Here is a 13,729-nt window from a genome sequence, read left to right on the forward strand (position 1 = left end):
GGAAATAAGAATTTTCTAGTCAGCAAATGTGGTTATGGCATGTTAGGAACATAGGTGGTGTTTTCCGCCCGCTATCAAGGTTGACGTGTTGCGAACACCGTCGTTGCCAGCCACCACATGGGTTGCCATAGCAGTGGCACGTAAACATTTTTCTGGACTCAAGTTGCGTCGTCCTGGCGATAGATATCTGGCACCCCCCGCCGCGCCAATGTATGCGCACCGTTGTCACTTTATGTGGTCTAACGCACCTTGCAAGCGAGCCGAGAAGTTAAGCCTCATGTAGTTGTGGGTCTGCCCAGAGGACCGGAGCCAGCCAAACTCTTGGAGACATGTCGAGGAGAGTAGCCGGGCTATTAACAAGAGCTTTTATTTAGAAAAATTACATTTTTAAGGTAGTGTGTTACATGATGGTGGAAATATCATGGAATCTTTCAATGGAAGCTTGATGGGAGCTTCTGGTAGCTTGTTCGGAGCGTCGCGGTGGTTGCGTTTTATGCCTTGGTTTTCCTAGGATTCCATTGCAGGGAAAACTATTGAGGCCAGCACAGTCCTATGGAATTGTCACCTTCACCTTCGGCCCCAAGAGGGGAAGGTGAAACACCACTTTCTTCCCAACCAAGGAAAGAGGGAAGAAGCATGGCCAGTTCATCCCATGGCGAGGGAAAAACACTATGCTCGACGCAACAAGGTGCAAAGACATGCAGATGTGTGGTCAAGTGCAGCGGTGACTAATCGATAAGGCCCGCGACGCCGGTCAGGCCACGGCTTGTGGAAAACGGTCGCCATGCTAAGACGTCAGTCAGTCTGGCGTGATCAAAGGGTTTTTTTACGAGGGAGCCAGCTGCGCTGGAGAATTCCAAGTACTGCTGTCGTGTTGTCGCCGCTTTTGGCACATTCCTGTGAGCACTGACCCGGAAGAAATCGGGGTAGGCTCAGCGGAAATGTCTCACGCATCTAAGTGGCGCCAAGCCAGGAAGGCGGATTATAACAGGCCGCAAAACTTGACACCACCATTGGGGGGACCATTGGGGCATGGTTGGGGGGACTGCTCGTCCTTGTTCTAACCAAAGCAGAACGGTGCTTAAGCCACGTTCGCCGCAGTACACTGGTGTCTCGCGGAAAAGTCTGATCTGATTTGGAAGGGGCTGTTAGCGCTAGTCATGGAACACAGCACATTTTGTTCAGTTACTCACGTGTGTACGCCCCGCGTAATTGTGAGTACTAGTATGATCGCTTACGTCTAAATAGATACTGTCAATGATTTAGAGCAGCAAATTATATTTCCGCTGACCTTTAAAAAAAAAAGAAAAACTTGTGCAACAGTTTCTCTTTCCACCACCCCTAATCCTCAGTTTTAAGAAATCTCTTCAATTTCAAGGTCGCCGGTTTGGCAAAGCCACATTTAAATTCACAGAGTTTGTCAAAAAGATTCGACAGGAGTGGCAAATGCTAATGTGGACTTTTTCATTGTTTACTTAGTGGAGTAATTCGGAACACTACTATTATTGAAATAGCAGTGCTCATGTTCTCTCTACAGGATTTTGGTGGGTTCAGTACTTCGTACATATATTTTTTTGCTAAATGTAAGCATTTTTTTATACTGCTCCAAATGTGGTCTTTCATGATAAAGAATTGGTTTTTGTTTTTCTGTAAACTGTTCGAGATTTGCATTTTAGTGCTCTAAACGTAACATTTTGCTGCTCCGAATTCTATTTTGGTTGTTGCACCCCTGAGTTGTTCTTTTCCTGCAATTCCTGCAAGCTTGGATGGAGTAACACAGAACTAGTCTGTGTTGCTTAATACTCACTAGCTCCATATGCCGTACAAAATCGTATTAGCCACGCGAATTCCCCATTGCATAATAAAGGAGAATTGACCATTTTTATACTGCTTCTTCCTCGCAATTCATCTTTCGCTGTTGGTTAGAAATTTTTGTTGTGCACGAAAATCGTCTGCCTGTCATGCGATGTCTCAAAAGCACTTGAAATGTTGGAATATGTAACGTGCATTTACTAAACAGCAAATTTATATGCCAAAGAAAAACCTGCGCTTCCTCAAAATAGGAGAAGGTGGGTGTGTCTGCCAGGCATTGTGGCAGTGTTTATTCACTGCTGCTGGCAGTACAGTTTAAGACCTTGAGAGGCAATGTCACAGCCAAAGACTACGTTCAACCCTATGAGAGACATTGGTGGGAGAGACGAATAGCAATTGCAATACCAGTGTGCCTGTATCGAAATAGGGGTTGATCAAAAAATGGGAACATGGTAATCTCCTTATGAGAGATACCTTGTGTAAGAGATAAGAAATGAATGTCGTCTCCCCATTTGTTCACATTACCACTCTGCTGCGTGAACTTAGCTTTGCTGAGACGCATTTTTTAGTTCGTTGCTGCAAGGTGCTGGGAGCATTTTATTCTAGTTCACGACAAGCAACAGGAACCAAACCAGTCGATGTGCGGGCTGTAACCTCATCCTCCGCTTTTTTTCTAATAACTAAGACCTCTCCTTACTTATGCTCGCTTATTCAGTGTGTCTAGTGGACAAGGAATCGTGTTAAATGAGGCAATTCTGTTCGTTTTCTGTGGAAGTAAGCAACGTTTCCACTAAATAGGAATAGCCTTTGATTAGGTTCTAAAGGAAATTTTGTGGTTCCCACCTGTGCTGATTTTCACATTATTTTTATCATGTACGACGAAATAAAAACACGACAAAATGGCTTTATGGTATTTGAAGCTGCACTGTTCGCTTTTCCATATTGCGTGCAGCACGCACGGAAGAGGTAGAGGAGGCCAGCGGCAGCAGCGGAGGAGAAGAGAGTGAACCGGAGCAGGACGAGAAGCCCTGCGCCAAATGCGGCAAGGGGGACCACCCAGAGTGGGTAAGTGAGCATGGGAAGAATTGCATGCAGATTCTCCTTTCAGAGTTGTCATGGTGGGACGGGTAAGCATTTGGCTTTACTGTAAGGTAGCAGTCGTTTCTGGAACGTAGCTTTTTTTCTCCCTCGTCATCCTTCTTTGTGTAGCTTTTCAGTGTGCTCATTACGACGGAACAAGAGGGAAAGTGCTTAAAGCGTGTGACAGAGCCCTGTAACTTCTCAAATTTTTCAATTTTTGATGAATGAGAGAATTGAGGCAATCAATTCATGAGGCAACTAAGTACCAGTCTTCGTAAATCAGAAAAAAAAAAAAAACCTGTGTGTTTTCTGAGGACACTGCAAATTGATTTTTTTTTTACCTCATGTGTCTTTACCTGAAAGTAAGAACAGTGTGACAAACCTGTTTGTGGTAGCCAAACAAGGCAAAGTTCTTTGTAAGTTATGGTGTTGTAGAACTCACCACAACGTGGCGTCCAACACTGAAGGAGTGAGCTTGTGCATTACAGATCCTCTTGTGCGACGTGTGTGATGCGGGCTACCACACGTCCTGCCTCAAGCCTGCACTGATGATCATCCCAGACGGCGATTGGTTCTGCCCACCGTGTGATCACGTGAGCGGCCTCTGTCTTCTGCCTTTTGTTGTTGCTCTTCTCAGTGTGGCTTGACTTGAGTTGCATGGTTGGCTAGTATCTAGGAATAGCTTTTGTATGTAAAATGTTTTGCATTGCATTAGCTGTAGAACTCTCAAGTCCGAAAAAGCTGTTCTTGTGAGAGCGATGCTGAAGGCATATCGGAGAGGGAAATGGCAATGGTGCAGGAGGAGTGTTTTGTCTTGGCTCTCAGGACAAGAAGTTGTGCCACTCGCGAGCCTCGTTCATTGGCTGCCACACTACCTGTTGAACTATGAGTCATTTCTCCCTCAGTTATCTGCTTGCATGTGTGCATTGTACGATGATATTTATTCAAACAGAGGAGTCGCAACGAGGTCGCGACGGAAAATGGGCGTACGGCAAGTCTGGCAAAAGCGGCATAGGTTCTCGCGCAATCAGAGCACGGGGTTTTTTGTTCTCTTTGGAAGGCGCATACACGTTAGTGCGTATGCTCCACTACAATACCCCTGCGGTGAAGAGTAGCCATCCTGGCAACTCAGGGAGTAGGCACAATGAGGGGGTCGTAGTAGGGCTTGAGACGGTCGACGTGTACAGTCTCGCGTCCTCGACGGTGTAAATCTGGTGATTGTGTTTGGGGCTCGATGATGTAATTCACTGGCGAGGTTGTGTCAATGACACGGTATGGACCATGGTACCAGGCCAGAAGCTTAGAAGACAGGCCAGGAACGTGCGGAGGCACCCAAAACCACACAAGGGAGCCAGTACGAAACGTAGGCGCTATGTGATGAACGTCGTCATGTCGGGTTTTTTTGTAGACCTTGAGGCTCACTTGTCATAGACCGAGCCAACTGACGGCAGTCTTCAGCGTATCTGGCGACTTCAAAAAGCGGGGAGCACTCCGATGCATCAGGGCGGTACGGGAGTATGGTGTCGAGTGGGTGGGATGGTTCGCGGCCGTACAACAGAAAGAACGGGGAAAAACCGGTAGTCGCTTGCAGCATGGTGTTATAATCGAAGGTAACAAAAGGTAATACAGCGTCCCAGTTAGTGTGGTCGGAGGAGGTGTGCATCCTCAGCATGTCGCCAAGTGTGCGGTTGAACCGCTCAGTGAGACCATTTGTCTGTGGATTGCATGCGGTAGATTTCCAGGGGATGATGTTGCATTCAGCGAGGATAGCTTGGATGACCTCCGAAAGGAACACTCGACCCCTATCACAGAGTAATTCCCGTGGAGCACCATGGCGTAGAATGAAGCTGTGGAGAATGAAGAGTGCAACTTCGTGGGCGGTCGCTGCCGGTAGAGCTGCAGTCTCAGCGTAGCGTGTTAGATGATCGACGCTGACAATAATCCACCGGTTTCAAGAGCCACTATATGGGAGGGGGCCATAAAGGTCGATAACCACGCGGTCGATTGGCGAGCCGGGCACAGGAGCGGCTGTAATATGTCAGCAAGGTGCCGCGGAGGTGTCTTGTTCTGTTAGCAAGTGGTTCAAGACTGAACGTATTTCTGCACAAAGCGATACATTCCTTGCCAGTAATATAGTTGGCGCAGCCTTTCGTAGGTTTTCAGGGCACCTGCGTGAGCACTTTGGGGATCTGCATGGAAATTCATGCAGATGTCAGAGCGCATATGAGTAGGGACAGCAAGGAGCCACTTTCGACCTCCAGACATGTAGTTGTGGCGGTACAGAATGTTGTCTCGCATAGAAAAGTGGGCTGCTTGCCGGCGTAGCACTCTCGTAGGAGGGGCAGCAGACGGATCGGTAAGGTAGTCCAGTAACAAGGCAAGGTATGGGTCTTTACGCTGCTCCGAAAGCATGTCAGTGGTGTCGAGTGGTAACAAGGTGGTAAAAAGTTGTGACAGAGAAGCCACATCTGGTATTAATGGCGATCGGGAAAGTGCATCGACATCCGCATGCTTGCGACCGGAATGATATACGACACGGATGTCGTATTCCTGCAATCGAAGTGCCCAACGCCCCAGGCGTCCAGAGGGGTCTTTCAAGGTGGACAGCCAACATAGAGCGTGGTGGTCTGTGACCACGTCGAAAGGACGGCCGTAAAGGTATGGGCGAAACTTCGCCAACGCCCATATTATGGCCAAACACTCCTTTTCTGTCACGGAGTAATTCAATTCAGCCTTCTTGAGAGCGTGACTTGCATAGGCGAATAGGTATTCGGCTTGGGTGCCTTTCCGTTGTGCCAAAACTGCACTAAGACCGATGCCACTTGCATCGGTGTGAATATCTGGGGCAGCAGCGGGGTCGTAGTGACGAAGAATAGGTGGTGAGGTCAGCAGGCGGCGCAGCTGGCGAAATGCGTCGTCACATGCAGGTGACCATGCAGATATACGTTTGCTGTTGGAAAGCAGACCCGTGAGAGGTGCGATGAAAGACGCGAAGTTGCGCACGAAGCGACGAAAATAGGAGCAGAGATTGACGAAACTTCTTAGGGCTTTCAGTGATGTGGGCAACAGGAAGTCAGCGACAGCTCGAAGCTTATCGGGATCCGGAAGAACACCGTCTCTTGTGATGACATGTCCCAAGATGGTTAGTTTTCGTGCTGCGAAGTGGCATTTCTTGGAGTTAAGTTGTAGGCCTGCAGAAGTTAGACACATCAGAATCTCGTGGAGGCGAACAAGATGTGTCGGGAAATCAGATGAAAAGACTACGATGTCGTCCAGGTAACACAAGCAAGTTTTCCACTTATGGGCACGCAAGATAGTATCGATCATGCGCTCAAATGTGGCAGGTGCGTTGCAGAGCCCAAATGGCATGACTTTGAGCTCATATAGGCCTTCCGGCGTTACAAAGGCTGTTTTAGGGCGATCACATTCAGCCATTGGCACCTGCCAATACCCAGAACGCAGATCTAAGGATGTAAAGTACTCGGCGCCTTGTAAACAGTCAAGAGCATCGTCTATTCGTGGTAGCGGGTAGACATCTTTCTTCGTAATCTTGTTTAAGCGGCGATAGTCCACGCAAAATCAACAGTGCCATCTTTTTTCTTTACCAAAACCACAAGTTATGACCAAGCGCTTTGAGAAGGCTGTGTGACTCCACGTTTAAGCATGTCATCTACTTGCTCCGTAATGACGTGGGGCTCTTCGGTGGAAACGCGGTAAGGACGCTGTCGCAGAGGCGAATGTGAGCCGGTGTCAATAGTATGAGTGATAGTCGATGAGTGATAGTCGTGGTGCGGCCCAAAGCAGGTTCTTGAAAGTCGAAAGAAGAGCGAAACTTGTCAAGGAGAGCAACAAGTTGACGGCGATGCGAGAGGGGAAGGTCTGCGTCAATAGCATTGTCGAAGGCTGACGAACTTGATGGCTCAGACGCATGAGTGATTGCGGCAGTGTGACATGGCGTTTCGTCGGGAATAATATCATCGATATGGTCGACAGGTTGCACATATCCTACGGTTTCACCACGAAGTAAGCCAATGGGGTAGTTGCAGCGGTTGGTAACCAGCATTACGGTTAAACCAGACGCAATTGTAAGAACGGCAAATGGGAGAACGATGCCCTTGCGTTCAGTAAAAACCGGAGATGGCGTAAACACCACTGTGGCGTCAGGTTGCGCCACCCATGAAAGGCTTATAGGGACCGAAGCTTCCAGAGGCAAGGTGATGTCGTCGTCAGCGATGAGTTTGCAGAGCCGAGGAGACCGGTCGGGTGGTGGAAATTCACATGTTGGCACAAGGGACACTTCGCCACAGGAACAATCGATGATAGCTTCATGACGTGATAAGAAATCCCAACCGAGGATAAGGTCATGAGAGCAAGATGGTATAACAAAAAACTGTACGACGTTGACGACACGCACCGTACACACAGCCCAGGGATGAATGATGGTTTTATGCTGAAGTTTTATGCTGGGTGCACCTATGATGTGAGTAAATAGGGTAAGTACAGACATTTCATTCATTATCTAACAGAGATTTTACCTGATTGAATGGTATTGCATATTCAACGCTAGGCTACTGCTGCTTTTCTGAAGGGAGACCGATTATAGTGCATATTTAGTATGCTTACAGCCGCAGCAGCTGATCAGTGGTGCATGATGTCTTATGCCGCTCTCCTTCTAACCACAGAGGAAGCTGTGTGAGAAGTTGATGGAGGAACTGAAGCTCTACGACACTCTGTCCAAAAAGAGGGACCGGGAAGAGCTGAGGTGACTGGATCTGATTTTACTTTAAATTTCTCTTTGGTTCGTTTCTGTTATGACTGCAAGTGGTGGGCATTAGAACTGGTGGGGTAACTGCCATTATGATTTTAACTAATATTTGATACTTTACTTGTCAACGTTATGGTGTCTTCAAGTCGGACACTACCCATAAGATAAAAGCGTCTCGCTACTACTGCTAACCAATCTTGTACTGCACTACTGAGCTTGCATCGGCATTCAGCGTCAATCAACGCTGCTGAGGCCGAAGAAGCTGGATTTGCTTATTTTCAAAGTTTCAATCATATTGAGGATGACTGGAATTTGGTGGTGGGCAACAAGCAAGAGAAGTTCACAAGCTATTTTCGTATAAAATAATGTGCACTAACTTGCAAAAGATGTTAGCACAGTGTTTTTTATCATACTGTGAGCAAATTGTCAAGTTAGCGCTTGTTATGATTTCTGAAAACTGTTTTGAGTTTGCTTTGATTCAAGCTCTAAATAAGCGTATTTCGTATTTTGAATTGTGGATATACTCTCATTATGGATATACACTCACACCTTGATATAATGAACCATGGCATAACAAAATATTGGTTATAACAAAGAAAATGAAAACTAGTCTGCCAATCAATATAGTGTTAGAAATGAACAGCTATAAGGAATTTTCGGATATAATGAACTCATTTTTGTGTAAGATCCAGCTTTTTTGTAATAAGGTTTGAGTGTATCGAACTATATCACGATGGCTTTCGAGTTGGACTTATCCGGGTTCGACTGTATATAGGCATGGCATACAATATACACTTGACGTGTCATAAAGTAAGTAATTCTACGTGGTGGAAGAAAACAAGTTGTGATCTGAAATGCAAACCAGAGGGCAGGCGTTTCCAGTTGTTGGACGTGCTTTGGACAAAGGAATCATTGAAAATGTTCGGGTGCCAGCTAATGACATGGACCTTTTGGCGATTATCTAAATGAGCTGAGATATGAGATGGGGTCATAGGTAACTTTGCTTTCAAAACTGGGTGATTGAGGATTTTATTGCTACGTCATTTAACTGACTGCAAGGAAGCAGTCTGTTTTATTGGTGCGACACTGCTAGTGCAATGGTAGTTAGTTATTCTGTATCACTTTAAGTGAGTGGGTTAATTAACTATTAGCCTGTATAAATTGTTGTTTTGTTTTGAGTACATCTTTATTTAATTATGTGAAATTGTCCCCGAAATAAGTGGCACACGCTGCTGCATGCAGGTTGACAGCCGCAGTGTGTAGAGATTTGCAAAGTTGAAATACCAAAATCATTGAGTGTAGTTGGTGCACTGCGTCAATAGCTGTGTTGTTTACCCACTGTTATTGTGGATAGTGGGACAAATGTGTTTGTTATCCCCTCTGTGCAGAAAGCAAAGGCTGGCCTACGTCGGCATCAGTCTGGATAACGTGCTGAAACCGGTGAGTTTGACGGAGTGCAGTTCTTGTGACTCTCACGTGCAACTTGCGTTACTGGCATGGGCTTTCGTGCCAATTCATTATGCAATGTGTGAGTACTGGGCTAACCTTTAGCCGTGTTCAGAAAGTTTGTCACATCTGTGCATGCAGGGGCTGCGTGAGTATTCTACACTTTCGAATATTAAATCATTTAATGTCATATTTGGCTCTATCTTTAGATTCTATAGCTGTTATTCGTAAGTACGAAAACTTACAAGTAATATTTGAAGATGTGAATTGCATGTTACTGTGACATCACAGATTTCAAAGTACCCATATTTGGGCTGTGTTGGCTTAGTTAAACTGCCTGAAGCTTGCTACGTTGGATTCCTGGCTCCCTTGCAATACAATTCATTTTTATTGACACATCATATCGTAGGCCTTAGTAGATATCGCCAAAGTCTGACATCAAGTACAGGAACCTCAATCCTGTGTTGCCTTTCATGTTTTCCTATTTTACTTTTTCTCGCTTTCCAAGCATCTTCTCGCAAGAATAATTGTGCTTGAGGTGTTAGAAAAGAGCGATCTATTAAGGCAAGGAAAACCTTGTTTTACTCTGATGTCCCTGTAAAATTAAAACGATTCATTGCCACCTGTGTAAGACAAGCACGGAAAAGGGCACTCGCGTTTTCACTAAGCACCAGGGTTTCAGAATGACATCAGCAAAAGTGAAACGTTGAGTAGGCTGTAACATTACTACATTATAATGAAGGAGTTCAAAATTATATTTACGTAAGAGCAGCTATTCCTTTCTCCTGCAGAATGTTTGGTATTGAATACCAAGGGTGTCTTCCTTTCCGTTTCTTTTTTTTTTCTTTAACCTTTAGGAGAAAAAAGAGGAAGAAGTGTCTGCAGCAGAGGAAGATTATGAAGAGGATGATGAAGAGGATGAAGACAGCCGCAAGCACATGCTGCTGACCAAGCGATCATCGCGCAAGCGCAAGGCCATCAGCTACCGGTTCAAGGAGTACGACGAGATGATCTTTCAGGCTGTGCAGCCAGACATTGTGGCTGCTGAAGAGTGTGCCAAAGGTAGGCTCATTCTTCTTTATTGTGAAGTTCGCAAAAGAATGTGTGTAGCTGTCCTCGCCTCTAAATTATTTTCGTCTCTATTCACGAGACGCCTCTCGCATAAGCACCGTCGAAGATTGGCTTCTGCTACTGAATTGTTTCATTATTGTGATGTTTGCATTGTTTTTCCACGGCGGACATCTCAGGCAGTGTGCTTCCACCTTTGATTTTCCTCTAAAAGAGTTGTTGACAAGCACGTGCATCTCAGGACGCCTGAGGTTCATTTTATTGCCTAATGTGAATTGGGATCATGGGCTCGCCCTGTTTGTTTTCTAATAAACGCCACTGTCTTCCATTTTCATAATGCTACACTTATCATTTCATATTCCAGAGCACACCATTGTTGTTCAACTTTTTCTCAAGTTCTTATCCTTCAGGTTTCAACCACCAGTGCGAGTACTGGCAGTACGTGGTGATTGTGCACATTTCACTTTGGGGACTATCAGAGGTTGCCTGTCATGAGTTGTGAATGCCGTCTGCATGTTCTCCAGACCATCCTTATTCTTCAGTGAATGTTCACGGTCCTTTACTGCTTTCAATAGCCCGTTCATGGTGTTTTTTTTTTTTTTGTTTTTTTTTTTTTTTTTGCATCTGTTCCCGCAGCAGTCCGTGCTCCAGGAGTGAGCCGGGGCAAAGACATGTCCAACCTTCTGGGCCCGGATGACGAAGACGAAGAAGAGGAGGAGGGCAAGGACGACGAAGACTACGAAGACGAGGAGAAGCGGGCGGCCACGGGCGGCAAGAAGAGAAAGAGGGCTCGGAAGCTGACCAGCCTAGACTTCACCTCTGAGGAGGAGGGTGACGACGAGACTGATGAGTACCAGGGCTCTAGGTGGGTTTTTGCTTTTGCGTACAGTAGGTGAAAGTGAACACAACCAAATAATTAGAACATGGCTCACTCTTATAACTTTTGACCACATGGCAGTGCCCATTTGAACCATAGGTGGAGAGCTTTCATATTTCATATTCCTGGAGGGTGCAGGGCACTCAAAATTTGTCTTCTGCATTCTCTCCCTCTATCTCTCTCGCGCGTGTGTGTGTGTATCTATATATATATATATATATATATATATATATATATATATATATATATATATATATATATATATATATATATTATATTTTTTTTTTAAGGGAAAGAAGTGTATACTTAAGGGCTCGTTTTTCCGTGTTTTGACGCTATAATAATGAAAGTATAAGAGAGGTTATTAGACGGAATTGTAAGGTAAATGTGAAAAAAGAAAAGTGGGTGAAAAGAGAACTTGCCGTGAGCAAGAACCAAACCTGCAACCTTCGAATAATGTGTTCGATGCTCTACTACTGAGCTATGACGGCGGCTATCCCCCCAGCCACTTTATTGGATATATATGTGAATTTAAACGTGGGAGTGGCAGTCAGTGCCATCTGTAGCCATGGCGGCGAGTGTGGCACACTCTTTTATGAGCCTGTGTGGCGTCACATAGCACGTGAACTTATTACGAGCTGGCATCTGACCAATAGTCTCTCGTATACAACCTAAGGCACCAAGTCCTCCAGTACGAGACCCTCGTTAATGAATAAGGGAAAGACGACTATACTTAAGGGCTCGTTTTTCTGTGTTTTGACACTATACTAATGAAATCTAACAGACAATAATGCCAAGGAAAGTATAGGGAAGGTTATTAAACCAAATTGTAAGGTAAATGAGAAGAAAGAAAAGTGGATGAAAAGATAACTTGCCGTGGGCAGGAACCGATCCTGCGACCTTCGAATAATGCGCATGTATACATATATACACACACACACACAACGCAATCGGAGCGTTGCCAGCAAGGATAAATATATATATTTCCCAACAGTATAGGGAGGCGTCCTCCCTTCGTCAGATGATGAGTTTTTTTTTGTCTAACTCATCCTCTGATAAAGGGAGGACCCCCCCCCCCCCCCCCCCCCCCGAAACTGTTGGAAAATATATATATTTATCCTTGTTGACAGTGCTCCCGTTGTGGTATATCGCATATAGTCACGAAGACAGACTGGCCCATTAAACTATATATATATATATTGCCACGTTCCATTTCCAAAGTTTTCGTTATCGTCCCAAAACACCACACGATTCTCAGCGCAAACCGCGCCTGCAGTTTTGTAGAAGCCCGGACTCCGGTGGGAGCCCTTGCTGTCGGCGGCTTGTTCGCTGCTCCTGGATGGTGTCAGTGTCTTCTCCGCAACGTGGGCTGGGTTCACGGCTTGACGGGGGCGTCCGGTACATGAACTACCCAGCACCTCCACCAGATGTCACGGGGTCGTGACGTGGCCGAAGACAGGAGACTTCGTGTTGGGATTTAACTGTTTATTTGGGCGAACCTGTGCCCGGTAAACGGAAAGTCCCATTACAGCAGCAGTCTCGCACAGATAGCTGTCTCGGACTGATAGCGGCGAACGGAGCGTTGGCCTTCGATCAACAACTGACAAGCGGCGAAGCGCGTCGGCATTTATACTCATGCCATCGAATGTTCTAGCGTTATCGCTGGCGGTGGCGTAGGTTCCAGAACAATCTGTACGGTTCGCACAGTGGGGGTGATCTTATCGAAATGATCTACTACAGTCCGGAACCTTCTCGAAAACTGCAGGCGCGGTTTGCGCTGAGAATCGTGTGGTGTTTTGGGACGATAACGAAAACTTGGGAAATGAAACGTGGCATTATATATATATATGTGTGTGTGTGTGTGTGTGTGTGTGTGTGTGTGTGTGTGTGTGTGTGTGTGTGTGTGTGTGTGTGTGTGTGCGTGCGCGCATTGAGGAACGACAGATGAATGTGAGAAAAATGTCTATTTCTTACAATGTTTCGGCTTGAGGGCCTGTCTTTGTCGGGGAATGCAAGGTGCTGTTGGGAATGTTGTGTAACTACGCAGTAACTGGCTCAAGTTTCCTTCACCTTAGGTGCGCCGCCGTTAGCAACAGAGAAATATATGTGATGACACCATGCTAACGTCAACGAAAGTACGTGGCCTTTGTTTGCCATTGCGTGGAAAAACGCTTCGGCTCATTCGCATGATGATGCGCTACCATCAAAGCATTTGGGCACTACAGCACAGGGAATACATGCTGACGTTACTGACAGAGCGGCAGAGCTGACGGGCAGCTCGTCAAGCTTTCACCAGTGCGTGTGTGTAAGTTTTGCGGCGATCATAAAGAGAAAACCAGCGTGGCTTTACATGATGTGCCTTACCTGCCATATCGTCGAGCCAGGCGTCCCTAGCTAGTTGCAGCAGTGCATCGCCTTGCTACTAAGCTCACTCTGTTAGCTCCGCTCGCTGTAACGTGCGCGTGTATTTGGCCTTGTGCAGTGACGTTTTGCTCGATCAGCACCGGAATGGGCAAAGGTGTGATGAGTATTTTGTCGGGCCAGTGCAGCGACGGCAAGTAGCCTTCTTTTGTACGAGTGATACACGTTTTAATAAAGCAATCCCGCTCACAAGGGCGCGGCTACGAGCAGAATCTCGTTCTGTACACTTACACTATGCTTACACGAGCGGTAGCGGTGCT

At 46.1% G+C, this 13,729-nt stretch overlaps 1 protein-coding gene across 3 annotated transcripts in view; it reads left to right on the top strand.

Annotated features, from left to right (window-relative positions):
* Window positions 1-13,729, top strand: part of LOC119177930 (uncharacterized) — a 69,040-nt gene that overhangs the window by 37,636 nt on the left and 17,675 nt on the right. For 2 of the 3 annotated variants that reach the window (XM_075885954.1, XM_075885922.1), the window contains exons 8-13: window positions 2,765-2,877; window positions 3,381-3,485; window positions 7,575-7,654; window positions 9,046-9,097; window positions 9,961-10,165; window positions 10,808-11,036. In XM_075885954.1, coding sequence (XP_075742069.1) covers window positions 2,765-2,877; window positions 3,381-3,485; window positions 7,575-7,654; window positions 9,046-9,097; window positions 9,961-10,165; window positions 10,808-11,036 — 784 coding nt within the window. The remainder of the gene's footprint in view (window positions 1-2,764; window positions 2,878-3,380; window positions 3,486-7,574; window positions 7,655-9,045; window positions 9,098-9,960; window positions 10,166-10,807; window positions 11,037-13,729) is intronic. The other variant, XM_075885933.1, reaches the window with a different exon arrangement.

Source organism: Rhipicephalus microplus, chromosome 1 (genome assembly GCF_043290135.1).
Source record: "Rhipicephalus microplus isolate Deutch F79 chromosome 1, USDA_Rmic, whole genome shotgun sequence".
In the NCBI taxonomy this organism is placed as follows: domain Eukaryota; kingdom Metazoa; phylum Arthropoda; class Arachnida; order Ixodida; family Ixodidae; genus Rhipicephalus; species Rhipicephalus microplus.